The 13,773-nt window shown below is 44.0% G+C and overlaps 1 protein-coding gene across 1 annotated transcript in view; it reads left to right on the top strand.

The window, feature by feature from the left end:
* The window catches only part of rbm28 (RNA binding motif protein 28), a 49,574-nt gene that overhangs the window by 14,540 nt on the left and 21,261 nt on the right, over nucleotides 1-13,773 (top strand). The window contains exons 5-12 of the mRNA XM_072241136.1: nucleotides 509-601; nucleotides 1,083-1,154; nucleotides 1,740-1,866; nucleotides 6,789-6,961; nucleotides 7,111-7,192; nucleotides 9,631-9,740; nucleotides 12,579-12,652; nucleotides 13,625-13,760. Coding sequence (XP_072097237.1) covers nucleotides 509-601; nucleotides 1,083-1,154; nucleotides 1,740-1,866; nucleotides 6,789-6,961; nucleotides 7,111-7,192; nucleotides 9,631-9,740; nucleotides 12,579-12,652; nucleotides 13,625-13,760 — 867 coding nt within the window. The remainder of the gene's footprint in view (nucleotides 1-508; nucleotides 602-1,082; nucleotides 1,155-1,739; nucleotides 1,867-6,788; nucleotides 6,962-7,110; nucleotides 7,193-9,630; nucleotides 9,741-12,578; nucleotides 12,653-13,624; nucleotides 13,761-13,773) is intronic.

Here is a 13,773-nt window from a genome sequence, read left to right as displayed (position 1 = left end):
GATGTATTCATATTTATTGTGTTCTTTTTCTTAGTGTGTGTTTTTTTTTGTGCTGCCTTGAATCCAGACAAATATTTCATTCTGCTTTACACTTAAACTTTCTGAATCTTATTGGTTAATTAACCAGTGTTCAGCTACTTCAGGACCAGTATAAGTTAAAGCAGAAAATACTTGAAACTCAACAGATCAAATAGCATCAATCAAAAGAGAAACAAGTTAATATTTTAGATCCATTCACTGTTTATTTGACTGGAGCTGGACTTAGTAGCTTTAATAGACATAATTTCCACAGAATGGGAATAGTGAGTCTTTCCAGCATTTTCAGTTTATGTTTCAGATTTTAAGACTCTGTAGATTTTTTTTGATTTTTCAGTAATGCATTGATGAAACCAGTAAAGCATGTAGAGAAGCGAGAGAGAACCATGTACATTTTTAAGTCCACTTAATTTTTTTTGCAAATCAACTCTAGGTTACTGAATGTTTTGGAAACTTCTACTCTGTCTTTCAGATGGGAAGATGCGAGGGTTTGCATTTGTTCAGTTCAAGAATGTCCTGGAAGCTGGGAAGGCCTTAAAGGGAATGAACTTGAAAAAAATTAAAGGTAATGAGAACATCTGAGAAGTGCAGTGAGATGGGGAAGTTGGGTGGTGGGATGGAAATTTGAGGGGTATGGTGTCTCTGTGATTTGGGCGTAAAGAAGAGGAGGGGTTATGAGGTGGAGAGTGGGGAAGAGGGGGCAAAGTGCACAGTGATGTTTTGAGGATAGGGATGGAGGAGGTGAAGAGGAGCAGGAGTGGTGAGTGGAAGTGGAGGAAGGGTTAGTGGGAGGACAAAGGAGAAGTAGGGAAGAAGTATTGGGAGGGAGGAAGAAGCAAAGTAAGACTGAGGGATAGTTAGGGGTGACAGTGAGCTGAGAAGACTTGCTGACTGCTTGAGTTTGGGAGGTTACTAATGAGATGATGAGCAGATGGAATTAGTAGAATCAGTTGAGGAAAGTGGGCAACCCTGGGACAGGAGTAGCAGTTGGTGGGCAGAAATGGCATGAGGAGCTGATTGTATCTTATCTTGTGTTGTCTTTCCAGGTCGTCCTATAGCAGTGGACTGGGCAGTGGCAAAAGACAAGTACAGAGTGATTGTGGGTACTGCCAATACAGGTAATATGACACCTTATTTCAGGCTGTAGATATCCTGGTAGTTTCCAATTGATTGATTTAAAGTTACGTTTATGTAGCTTCCCCAATGTATCTCAAGGTCTTTTGTAAGGTTTTTAGAGATCTTAGAAACTAAATGAGTAAGAGGGTGAAGTTTAGGGAGGGTTTTTCTGATGTGAGCCGAGGCAAATGAAGGCATGACTAACAGAGCTGAGGTGTCATACAGCTCAGAGACAGGTGCTTTCGACCAACTAGTCCCATTTGCCTGTGTTCCCTCAAAACATTTCTTATCCACGTCCCTAACCAAGTGCCTTTTAAATGGTGTTCATGTACCTGCATTCAAGTGATTTAGTTTCCGTATGCCCAAGAGGCCAAAACTGAAGGGATGTAGTGATATACAAGGGTTGTAGGCTGGGCAGGCAATGGAAACTAGAAGGGCAAGGTTATGGGGGTATTTGAAATCAACAGTGAGCTTTTTAAATTAGGCTTTGCTGAACTGTATACCAGTGTTGCGAGTCAGGAAATCATTTCCCTCAAATGGTGGGTGCCATTGGAATTCTGAGCACTGTATATGGTTGTTATTGGCAGGAGCTAATAATAAAGAAACCCATACAGATGTATTTCATGAAGAGAGCAAAGAAGAGGATGATGAGTGCTCAGGCAGCCACAAAGACACAGAACCCACCAAGCAGCAGAAAGCAGCACCCAGGAAAAGGTAAAGAGGATAAATATTTAATTGTCCAAAGACTGATGCCTTGTCCATTCCTCTGAGCTCAAACAGCTGCTCTCTCTCTTGAATAGATTGTCCAGTGATTGGTGTTGCAGGTATACAAGCCTAAGAAGGTGAACAGTTAAGTTGTTTTCATAGTAAACTTTACGTTAAAAGCAGGAGCCATGATTGGTTTCCCATCACTCCTTCCTCTCCACCCAAAATCGAATAGATTGCCCTGCACAGGATACTGAGAAGATCCATCAGGTTGTTGCCAGGGAGGGAGTGTTTGAGCAATGGAGTGATTAGATTGGCTAGGTTTGATTTCCTTTGGACTGGAAAAGGCTGATTGAGGTACACATTATTATGACCATAAGACGAAGGAACAGAAGTCGGCCATTCAGCCCATTGAGTCTGCTCCACCATTTAGTCATGAGCTGATCCATTCTTCCATTTAGTCCCACTCCCCCGCCTTCTCACCATAACCTTTGATGCCCTGGCTACTCAGGTACCCATCAATCTCTGCCTAAATACACCCAATGACTTGGCCTCCACTGCTGCCCGTGGCAACAAATTCCACAGATCCACCACCCTCTGGCTAAAAAAATTTCTTTGCATCTCTGTTCAGAATGGGTGCCCTTCAGTCCTTAAGTCATGCCCTCTTGTACTAGACTCCCCCATCATGGGAAACAACTTTGCCACATCCACTCTGTCCATGCCTTTCAACATTCAAAATGTTTCTAAGAGGTTCCCTCTCATTCTTCTAAACTCCAAGAAACACAGTCCAAGAGCGGACAAATGTTCCTCATATGTTAACCCTCTCATTCCCGGAATCATTATAGTGAATCTTCTTTGTACCCTCTCCAACGTCAGCACATCCTTTCTGAAATAAGGAGCCCAAAATTGCCCACAGTACTCCAAGTGAGGTCTTACCAGCGCCTTATAGAGCCTCAATATCACATCCCTGCTCCTATACTCTATTCCTCTAGAAATGAACACCAACATTGCATTCGCCTTTTTCACCACCGACTCAGCCTGGAGGTTAACCTTAAGGGTATCCTGTACGAGGACTCCCAAGTCCCGTTGCATCTCAGAAATTTGAATTCTCTCTCCATTTAAATAATAGTCTGCCCGTTTATTTCTTCTGCCAAAGTGCATAACCATACATTTTCCAACATTGTATTTCATTTGCCACTTCTTTGCCCATTCTTCCAATCTATCCAAGTCTCTCTGCAGACTCTGTTTCCTCAGCACTACTGGCCCCTCCACCTATCTTTGTATCATCAGCAAACTTAGCCACAAAGCCATCTATTCCATAATCCAAATCGTTGATGTACAACGTAAAAAGAGGCGGCCCCAACACAGACCCCTGTGGAACACCACTGGTAACTGGCAGCCAACCAAAATAGGATCCCTTTATTCCCACTCTCTGTTTCCTGCCAATCAGCCAATACCCTATGTAACTTTCCCGTAATTCCATGGGTTCTTGTTAAGCAGCCTCATGTGTGGCACCTTGTCAAAGGCCTTCTGAAAATCCAAATATACAACATCCACTGCATCTCCCTTGTCTAGCCTACTTGTAATTTCCTCAAAAAATTGCAATCGGTTTGTCAGGCAGGATTTTCCTTTAAGGAAACCATGTTGAGTTCTGCCTATCTTGTCATATGCCTCCAGGTACTCCGTAACCTCATCCTTGACAATCGACTCCAACAACCTCCCAACCACTGATGTCAAGCCAACAGGTCTATAATTTCCTTTTTGCTTCCTTGCCCCCTTCTTAAATAGCGGAGTGACATTTGCAATCTTCCAGTCCTCCGGAACCATGCCAGAATCTATCGACTTTTGAAAGATCATTGCTAATCCCTCCGCAATCTCCACAGCTACTTCCTTTAGAACACGAGGGTGCATTCCATCTGGTCCGGGAGATTTATCTACCCTTACACTATTCAGCTTCCTGAGTACTTTCTCTGTCGTAATTGTGACTGCGCACACTTCTCTTCCCTGCCACACGTGAGTGTCCGGTATACTGCTGATGTCTTCCTCAGTGAAGACTGATGCAAAATACTCGTACAGTTCCTCCACCATCTCCTTATCTCCCATTACAATTTCTCCAGCATCATTTTCTATCGGTCCTATATCTACTCTCACCTGTCTTTTACTCTTTATATACCTGAAAAAGCTTTTAGTATCCTCTTTGATATTACTTGCTAGCTTCCTTTCATAGTTCATCTTTTCCCTCTTAATGACCTTCTTAGTTTCCTTTTGTAAGCTTTTAAAAACTTCCCAATCCCCTGTCTTCCCACTAATTTTTGCTTCCTTGTATGCCCTCTCCTCTGCTTTAACTTTGGCTTTGACTTCTCTTGTCAGCCACGGTTGCATCCTTTTTCCATTCGAAAATTTCTTCTTTTTTGGAATATATGTCTTGTACCTTCCTCACTTCTCACATAAACTCCAGCCACTGCTGCTCTGCTGTCCTTCCCGCTAGTGTCCCTTTCCAGTCAACTTTGACCAGCTCCTCTCTCATGCCACTGTAATTTCCTTTACTCCACTGAAAAACTGACACATCGGATTTCGGCTTCTCTTTTTCAAATTTCACAGTGAACTGAATTGTGTTATGATCACTGTCTCCTAAGGGTTCCTTCACCTCAATCTCTCTAATCACCTTCGGTTCATTACACAATACCCAATCCAGTACAGCCGATCTCCTAGTGGGCTCAACAACAAGCTGTTCTAAAAAGCCATCTCGCAGACATTCTACAAATTCTCTCTGAGATCCAGTGCCGACCTGATTTTCCCAATCCACTCGCATGTTAAAATCCCCCACAATTATCATAACACTGCCCTTCTGACAAGCCTTTTCTATTTTCTTTTGTAATTTGTAGTCCACATCACTGCAGCTGTTTGGAGGCCTGTATATAACTGCCATCAGGGTCCTTTTACCCCTGCTATTTCTTAGCTCAACCCATAAAGATTCTGCACCTTCTGATCCTATGTCACCTCTTTCTAATGATTTAATATCATTTCTTACCAATAAAGCCACGCCACCCCCTCTGCCTACCTGCCTATCCTTCCGATACACCGTGTATCCTTGGACGTTCAGCTCCCAGAGACATGCATCCTTTAGCCACGTCTCAGTGATAGCCACAATATCATACCTGCCAATCTGTAGCTTCACGACAAGATCATCCACCTTATTCCTTATGCTGTGTGCATTTAAGTATAACACCTTAAGACCAGTGTTTGGTACTTTTTGCTTTGATTGCACTGCAACTCATCCCAATGGCTGCAAATTTGCCCCATCACCTGCCTGTCTTTCCTGACATCTTTACTGCTCACTATCTTAGATTTATTTCTGTTTTCCCCTTCCTCCACTCTATCATTCTGGTTCCCATCCCCCTGCCAAATTAGTTTAAACCCTCCCTAACAGCTCTATTAAACCTTTCTGCCAAGATATTGGTCCCCTTCGGGTTCAGGTGTAACCCGTCCTTTTTGAACAAGTCATACTTCCCCCAGAAGAGATCCCAATGATCCAAGAATCTGAAGCCCTGCCCCCTGCACCAGTCTCTCAGCCACACATTCATCTGCCAGATCCTGCTATTCTTGCCCTCGCTAGCACGTGGCACAGGTAACAATCCCGAGATTACTACCTGGAGGTCCTGCTTCTCAGCTTCCTTCCTAACTCCCAGAAATCTCTCTTCAGAACCTCCTTCCTTTTCCTATCTATGTCATTGGTACCAACATGTACCAAGAGAACTGGCTGCCCGCCCTCTCCCTTCAGAATATTCTGGACCCGATCCGAGACATCCCGTACCCTGGCACCTGGGAGGCAACACGCCATGCGGGTATCTCTATCAGGCTCACAGAACCTCCTGTCTGTTCCCCTGACTATGGAATCCCCTATGACTACCGCATTCCTCCTCTCTCTCCTTCCCTCCTGCACAACAGCACCAGGCTCAGTGCCAGAGACCCGGTCACTGTGGGCGTCCCCTGTCAGGTCATCCCCTTCAACAGCATCCAGAACAAGATATTTGTTGCTGAGGGGGGCAGCCACAGGGCTGCTCTCCACTGTCCGGGCATTTTCCTTCCCTCTCCTGACAGTCACCCAGTTTTCTGACCCCTTTAGCCTAGGGATGACTACCTCTGTGTAGCTTCTATCTATCACCTCTTCACTTTCCTTAATAAGCAGTAGGTCATCAAACTGCAGCTGCAGATCCCTAACACTGTCTCTGAGGAGCTGCATTTCGGTGCACCTGGTGCAGATGTGGCCATCAGGGAGGCTGGAGGTCTCCCAGGCTTCCCATATCTGACACCCTGAACAAAGCACTAACCCTGCAGGCATGCTATCGAATTCTACAGGAATGAACCAGGAATAATAAGTCTACTCACCCACTTACCTCGACAAACAGATGAACTTTTTAAACTGTTAGCTCGTACCGTTAGCTGTGTGAGCCCTGTTGTTCCTGTTTGTTTGGGCCGATTCGCCAAGGGGGAAAAAGAGTTGGTGCCTCGCTCTGGCCTCTTCCCATTACCGCCGAAACCCGTTGAACCAAAGCACTACATTCTGCTACCACTCACTCCGCTGCCCGCTGTATAGGGTGGTCTCCTTTTTAAACTCTCCACGCTGTCCTGTCTACGTCACGCACCTGCGCAGTCTCGTCCTTCATGCACTCGAAGAAGTTTTTAAAAAAACTGCCTTCCTTCAGAATTCAGCTCTCACGCCGCTCTTCTTGTCCCGATCCAAAAGACATCCAAAAAGGCCTTTTAGTTTTTCCTTGTGTATCGATGGGATTAATCCAGAAATCACTACTTCTGAAGTTTTACTTTTTAACCTTAACATCTGTAAATACCTCAGTTGTTATCTTCCCAATATCATTACCGCTGATCCGTTTTATCTATTTTGTCCATGATCAAAATATATTATGTTTCAGATCAGTGGTGGAGGAAGTGGATGAGGAAGTCATGGCATCAGATGATGAAACGGGAAGTTCAGACGCCGAACACGATAGTGATCATGATGACAATGACGGTGATGATTATGATGATGATGATGACGATGATACAAATTCAGAGGATAGTGATTTGGAGTCAGAAGAAGAAAATAGTGAGTTATGTGCTCAAACCTCTATAAGCCATATATTTAAACATTGGTGAAATGTGGGACCTTTGCATAAGGTGGAGTGGATGGAGTTTATGTATTATTTTTACCTTTAAGGGATATGTAGTTTTCATACTTCTATCTTCGTACTTCAGGTAAAAAGCCTGGGAAGAAAAAGAAGTCGAGCAAGTCCAGTCTTCCAGTGGATGTTCATGAAGGACGGACAGTTTTCATCAGGTCAGGATAGAACCCTGTTGTATGAGAGTGGAGGGGAAATCCAGAAGTAATTTATTGCCTTTGAACTGTAATCTTCCTGCTGATGAGATGCAGTGAAGCCAGTGGTCAAACACTGAACACAGTTCAAGGAGCAGACAGCTTTTGAAGGAGGATTTGTGCAGCATCTGTTGTTCTCCAGGCCATTAATACCTGTGATCTCAGGCATAGGTCATCTGTCAGTGTCAGAGATCTTTCTTCAGGATGTTTGATTCCTCTCTCTTGAGCTCTGATTCTTTATGATTTTCAGAAACTAATTGTCAGGCATGGTGTTATTCTTTCATGGATTCAAGTCTCTCTGATTATTCAAGGGTTGTGCCCATAGTGCTTGACAGATAAAGTACTTCGCAAAAATCGTAGGCACATGTTAACAAAAATCTAAAGCGGAGATGCTTTCAAAAATAATGAAATTAAAAGTTTCTAAAATTTTCCCAAAAAATTACTATGAAGAGTAGTAAAATGTAAAGAACTAGATCAAACAACAGGAATTCTGCAGATGCTGGAAATTCAAGCAACACACATCAAAGTTGCTGGTGAACGCAGCAGGGCAGGCAGCATCTCTAGGAAGAGGTGCAGTCGACGTTTCAGGCCGAGACCCTTCATCAGGACTAGATCAAATCAGTTTGGTGTGACCTCCTCTAGCTTTTAAAACTTCTATCAGTTTCCTTAAACTGTTGTACCGTTTTGTAAGAAAATTGACTGGTATGTGGTTCAAGCATATTGGAGAACTTGGCATTGTTCTTCTGTGGACTTCAGCTGCCTCGCCTGTGTCTGTCTCTCCAGGTAATCACAGACAGTCTGTATGATGCTGCGATCCGGGCTCTGTGGGAGCCGTACTACCTGAAACCAAGTAAAATAGTTCTCAAGTGCCTAAGACTCCATTTCAGTCTCCATTCTACCAGGATGGATGGACATAGTCTGCATAGGGACCTCTGTTCCTTTAACACATTGCAACAGCACCATCAGGAGACCATTCTGTATCCAACCATGTCCTTTGTGTGGATTTAATTCTTTCTGCACTGGTTCGTGAGTTTATCCTCTTGGATTTGATTCTTTCCATAAGACCATAAGATACAGGAGCAGAAGTAGGCTATTCGGCCCATTGAATCTGCTCCACCATTCAATCATGGGCTGATCCAATTCTTCCAGTCATCCCCACTCCCCTGCCTTCTCCCCAGACCCTTTGATGCCCTGACTAACCAAGGAACTGTCTTTCTCTGCCTTAAATGCACCCAGGGACTTGGCCTCTACAGCCGCTCATGGCAACAAATTCCACAGATTTATCACCCTCTGACTAAAGTAATTTCTCCGCATCTCTGTTCTAAATGGACGTCCTACAATCCTGAAGTCGTGCCCTCTTGTCCTAGACTCACCAACCATGGGAAATAACTTTGCCATATCTAATCTGCTCAGGCCTTTTAACATTTGGAATGTTTCAATGAGATACCAGAGTTCATTCTCTTGAACTCCAGGAAATACAGTTCGAGCTGCCAAAAGTTGCTCATACGGTAACCCTTACATTCCTGGAATCATTCGCGTGAATCTTCTCTGAACCCTCTCCAATGTCAGTATATCCTTTCTAAAATAAGGAGCCCAAAACTGCACACAATACTCCAAGTTTGGCCTCACGAGTGCCTCATAGAGCCTTAACATCACATCCCTGCTTCTATACTTCTAGAAATGAATGCAACATTACATTTGCCTTCTGCACCACCAACTTGACCTGGAGGTTAATCGTTAGGGTATCCTGCACTAGAACTCCCATGTCCCTTTGCATCTCTGCATTTTGAAGTCTCTCCCTATCTAAATAATAGTCTGCCCATTTGTTTCTTCCACCAAAGTGCATGACCATACACTTTCCAACATTGTATTTCATTTGCCACTTCTTTGCCCATTCCCCTAAACTATCTAAGTCTCTCTGCAGGCTCTCTGTTTCCTCAACACTACCTGCTCCTCCACCTATCTTTGTATCATTGGCAAATTTAGCCACAAATCCATTAATCCCATAGTCCAAGTCATTGGTATACATAGTAAAAAGCAGCAGGCCCAACACCAGCCCCTGTGGAACTCCCGCAGTCAGCCAGAATAGAATCCTTCGATTCCCACTCTGTGCTTTCTGTCGATCAACCAATGTTCCACCCATGCTAGTAACTTCCCTGTAATTCCATGGGCTCTTATCTCACTGAGCAGCCTCATGTGTGGCACCTTGTCAAAGGCTTTGTGAAAATCTAAATACACTGGTTCACCAGTATATCCTTTTGGATTTAATTCTTTCTGAGCTGGTTCGTGAGTTTATCCTTTCTGATTTAATTCTTTCTGTGCTGATTTGTGAGTTTATCCTTTTGGTTCAAACTGGTTGGTTGATCTTGCGATTTAAAATCTTGTTCTTTTTTCTCTTGCAGGAACCTGTCTTTCGACACTGAGGAAGATTCATTGGGAGAGCTATTGGAGCAGTTTGGAGATCTGAAATATGTTCGTATTGTCATGCATCATGACACAGAGCACTCCAAGGGTGAGGCAAGAAGTGTAGAACGTTGGTGACGTCAGTGAATAATGTGCAATGTGGTGTTTAGAAACAGTGAAGACTGCAACGATTTAAGGAATAGTGAGATAGTGGGTAGTGGTGGACATTGAATCTAATGGTCGATGCTGGAAATCAAGAAAGGACTTAAGATGCTGTGACTAGGAAGGCCTTTGTCTTCAAACCCAGAGTAGTATTGTATTCAGTTGATCATTAGTTTAAGAGGGTTCTTGAATGTAGCCATTATATTAATGATGACATAAATAACTAAATTAGCAGTCCATGTATCAGAGATAAGCAATAGTCATGGGGAGCTGTCTATGTGTGGAATGATTGGTGGTAACAGTGTGGAGAATGAAGTCAGAATGTATAATGAATTATAGTCCAGACCAATATAGAAACAGAAAACCTACAGCACAATACAGGCCCTTCAGCCCACAAAGCTGTACCAAACATGTACATACTTTAGAAATTACCTAGGGTTACCCATAGCCCTCTATTTTTCTAAGCTCCATGTACCTATCCAAAAGCCTCTATGGGTCCTAGCTATGCCTGCCTTTTTGTTGGCTTTGTGGAACAATCTATGTTCCGTGCCTATTCTGGTATCTGTCCCCCACTTTTCCTTCGCTACATCGACGACTGCATTGGCGCTGCTTCCTGCACGCATGCAGAACTCGTTGACTTTATTAACTTTGCCTCCAACTTTCACCCTGCCCTCAAGTTTACCTGGTCCATTTCCGACACCTCCCTCCCCTTTCTAGATCTTTCTGTCTCTGTCTCTGGAGACAGCTTATCCACTGATGTCTACTATAAGCCTACTGACTCTCACAGCTATCTGGACTATTCCTCTTCTCACCTGTCTCTTGCAAAAACACCATCCCCTTCTCGCAATTCCTCCGTCTCCGCCGCATCTGCTCTCAGGATGAGGCTTTTCATTCTAGGATGAGGGAGATGTCTTCCTTTTTTAAAGAAAGGGGCTTCCCTTCATCCACTATCAACTCTGCTCTTAAACGCATCTCCCCCATTTCACGTACATCTGCTCTCACTCCATCCTCCCGCCACCCCACTAGGAATAGGGTTCCCCTGGTCCTCACCTACCACCCCACCAGCCTCCGGGTCCAACATACTATTCTCCGTAACTTCCGCCACCTCCAACGGGATCCCACCACTAAGCATATCTTTCCCTCTCCCCCTCTCTCTGCATTCCGCAGGGATCGCTCCCTACGCAACTCCCTTGTCCATTCGTCCCCCCCCCCCATCCCTCCCCACTGATATCCCTCCTGGCACTTATCTGTGTAAGCGGAACAAGTGCTACACATGCCCTTACACTTCCTCCCTTACCACCATTCAGGGCCCCAAACAGTCCTTCCAGGTGAGGCAACACTTCACCTGTGAGTCGACTGGGGTGATATACTGTGTCCGGTGCTCCCGATGTGGCCTTTTATATATTGGCAAGACCCGACGCAGACTGGGAGACCACTTTGCCACACTCAGGTTGGAGGAATAACACCTTATATTCCGTCTGGGTAGCCTCCAACCTGATGGCATGAACATCGACTTCTCTAACCTCCGTTAATGCCCCACCTCACCCTCGTACCCCATCTGTTACTTATTTTTATGCATACATTCTTTCTCTCACTCTCCTTTTTCTCCCTCTGTCCCTCTGAATATACCTCTTGCCCATCCTCTGGGTCCCCCCCTCCCCCCCGTCTTTCTTCCCGGACCTCCTGTCCCATGACCCTCTCGTATCCCCTTTTGCCTATCACCTGTCCAGCTCTTGGCTCTATCCCTCCCCCTCCAGTCTTCTCCTATCATTTTGGATCTCCCCCTCCCCCTCCAACTTTCAAATCCCTTACTCACTCTTCCTTCAGTTAGTCCTGACGAAGGGTCTGGGCCTGAAACGTCGACTGCACCTCTTTCTGCAGATGCTGCCTGGCCTGCTGCGTTCACCAGCAACTTTGATGTGTGTTGCTTAAAAGGCCCTATTGTATCTGCCTCTACTACAGTTGCCAGCAAGCCCATTCCACACACTCACCACTCTCTGCGTAAAAAAAACTTACCCTTGACATCCCCTCGAGACCGACTTACAAGAACCTTAAAACTCTCCCCTCTTGTGTTAGCCATTTCAGCCCTGGGGAAAAAGCCCCTGACTATCCACACGATCAATGCCTCTCATCATCATATGCTGAGGAACAAGTTATGGAGAAAGCTATTTTACATCTTGTAGTGTGCAATAAGAATTTGTAATTAATTATTCTAAAACTATATTAAAAGTACCTTTAGAAAAGTGTAGCTATAATATGATTAAAATTTTTACTTTGATTTTGAAGCTGATGTAGTTTAGTTCAACATGAAGATCTTAAATACAAACAAACCAAACTGATAGTTTGAGTGGCAAGTTATTGTGGTTTATTAAAAAGTGTGGTGGTGTATGACAAATGTAAATGTTTCACATTTAAAGAAGTAATGCATGGTCTGCATGAAGTTTTTTTTTTAATCAGGCACAAACATCACAGTAAGAATAGAGTTCGTTCCATGGCTGAGAGGAAAAAATTAAAATAGTACTATATCAAGGAAGAACCCTATAAAATTGCTGGAAGTAACAGTAAGTCTGGATTAGGAACATTCCACAGCAAAGGGGGACCAGAATTAATAAAAAGTATATAATATAAAAACTGATGAGAAAGAAACCGGACGGGAAGAGCTTTATTAGCTGGCATAGACTGGATGTGCCGACATGGCTACTTCTATGGGGAAATATGGAAAAGCAGAGTTGATTTGTCTTGTTTGTTCCTTTATTTCTCACAAGTTGATTTCTGCTTGTTGCAGGTTGTGCCTTTGCCCAGTTTGTGGCAAAAGAATCAGCACAGAAGTGTGTGGAGGCAGCAGACAACCAGAGTGAGGTGAGCAACGTGTGTGTTTACCTGCACTAGGATGGCACTTCCCCACTCACCTGCTTCCTAAACATGCAATTATTTATCCTCGTCCCATCTCTGATTCTATCTGCTTTACAGGAAATCGTCGGGTGCTGTACACCTATCATTCTTCTTTCTCTATCCTTTAATGGTCTTTGAAACAAACATTTGTTTGATTCCCAACACTTGATTCATAGGATCTTTTTCTTACTCATTGCTGACAGCAGGTAGTAGTTGTTCACTCTTTACTTTCCATTGGCCAGGATGAGGGAAGTCCAACAGCAGGCACATCCCACTCAACTATGGTCATTCTGTTGATAAGACAAGTCAGGATTGCTGAGAAGGAGATGAACTTGGGAAACTTAGTGAACAAGTCTTCGTTTTTCAGATTTCATTTGTTGGCTATGAGCATCTCTGGCAAATCCTGTGTTCATCAGTCACCTTTCTTTGCCTGTCATAAAGTGGTTAGGAGAGTTCAAAGATTTTTTAAAAATCTGCTGTGTATCTGAAGTCAATTGGAAGGGTAACAAATATTTTTTTTCTGAAGGACAATAGTGTACCAAGTAAGTTTTAATGGTTTTGTGATCATTACAGATTTCTTTTGTTTTCTGAAGTGGAATTTAAATTTGGTTCTCTGAGTTGTTAGTCTGGTCCTCTTGTTTACTCATCCTGCTGTTCAGCCACAGCAACATCACTGCGTTAAAAATGTAAAAACGAGGAATTCTGCAGATGCTGGAAATTCAAGCAACACCCATCAAAGTTGCTGGTGAACACAGCAGGCCAGGCAGCATCTCTAGGAAGAGGGACAGTCAATGTTTCGGGCCGAGACCCTGATGAAGTCCTGACGAAGGGACTGCTTCAAAAATTGCTTCTGAGACTATCTCTGTTTGTTGTCTTCAAGGGCTTTTTTTGGTTGTGCTCATGGGCGTCTGACATAAGCTAGATGTGTTTGGTTTTCAGAACGGAGGTCTCAGGCTGGATGGGCGGAAGCTCAATGTGAGCGTTGCAGTCAGTCGCGAAGAGGCAAAGAAGCTGTGCCAGAAGAAATCAGACAAGCCATCTGGAACTCGTAATTTATACCTGGCTCGAGAGGGCTGTAAGTAATCGGA

This window comes from Mobula birostris, chromosome 23 (genome assembly GCF_030028105.1).
Source record: "Mobula birostris isolate sMobBir1 chromosome 23, sMobBir1.hap1, whole genome shotgun sequence".
Taxonomy (NCBI): Eukaryota; Metazoa; Chordata; class Chondrichthyes; order Myliobatiformes; family Myliobatidae; genus Mobula; species Mobula birostris.
Note: the sequence above shows the minus strand (reverse complement) of the source record. Positions and strands in the feature narration are given on the sequence as shown.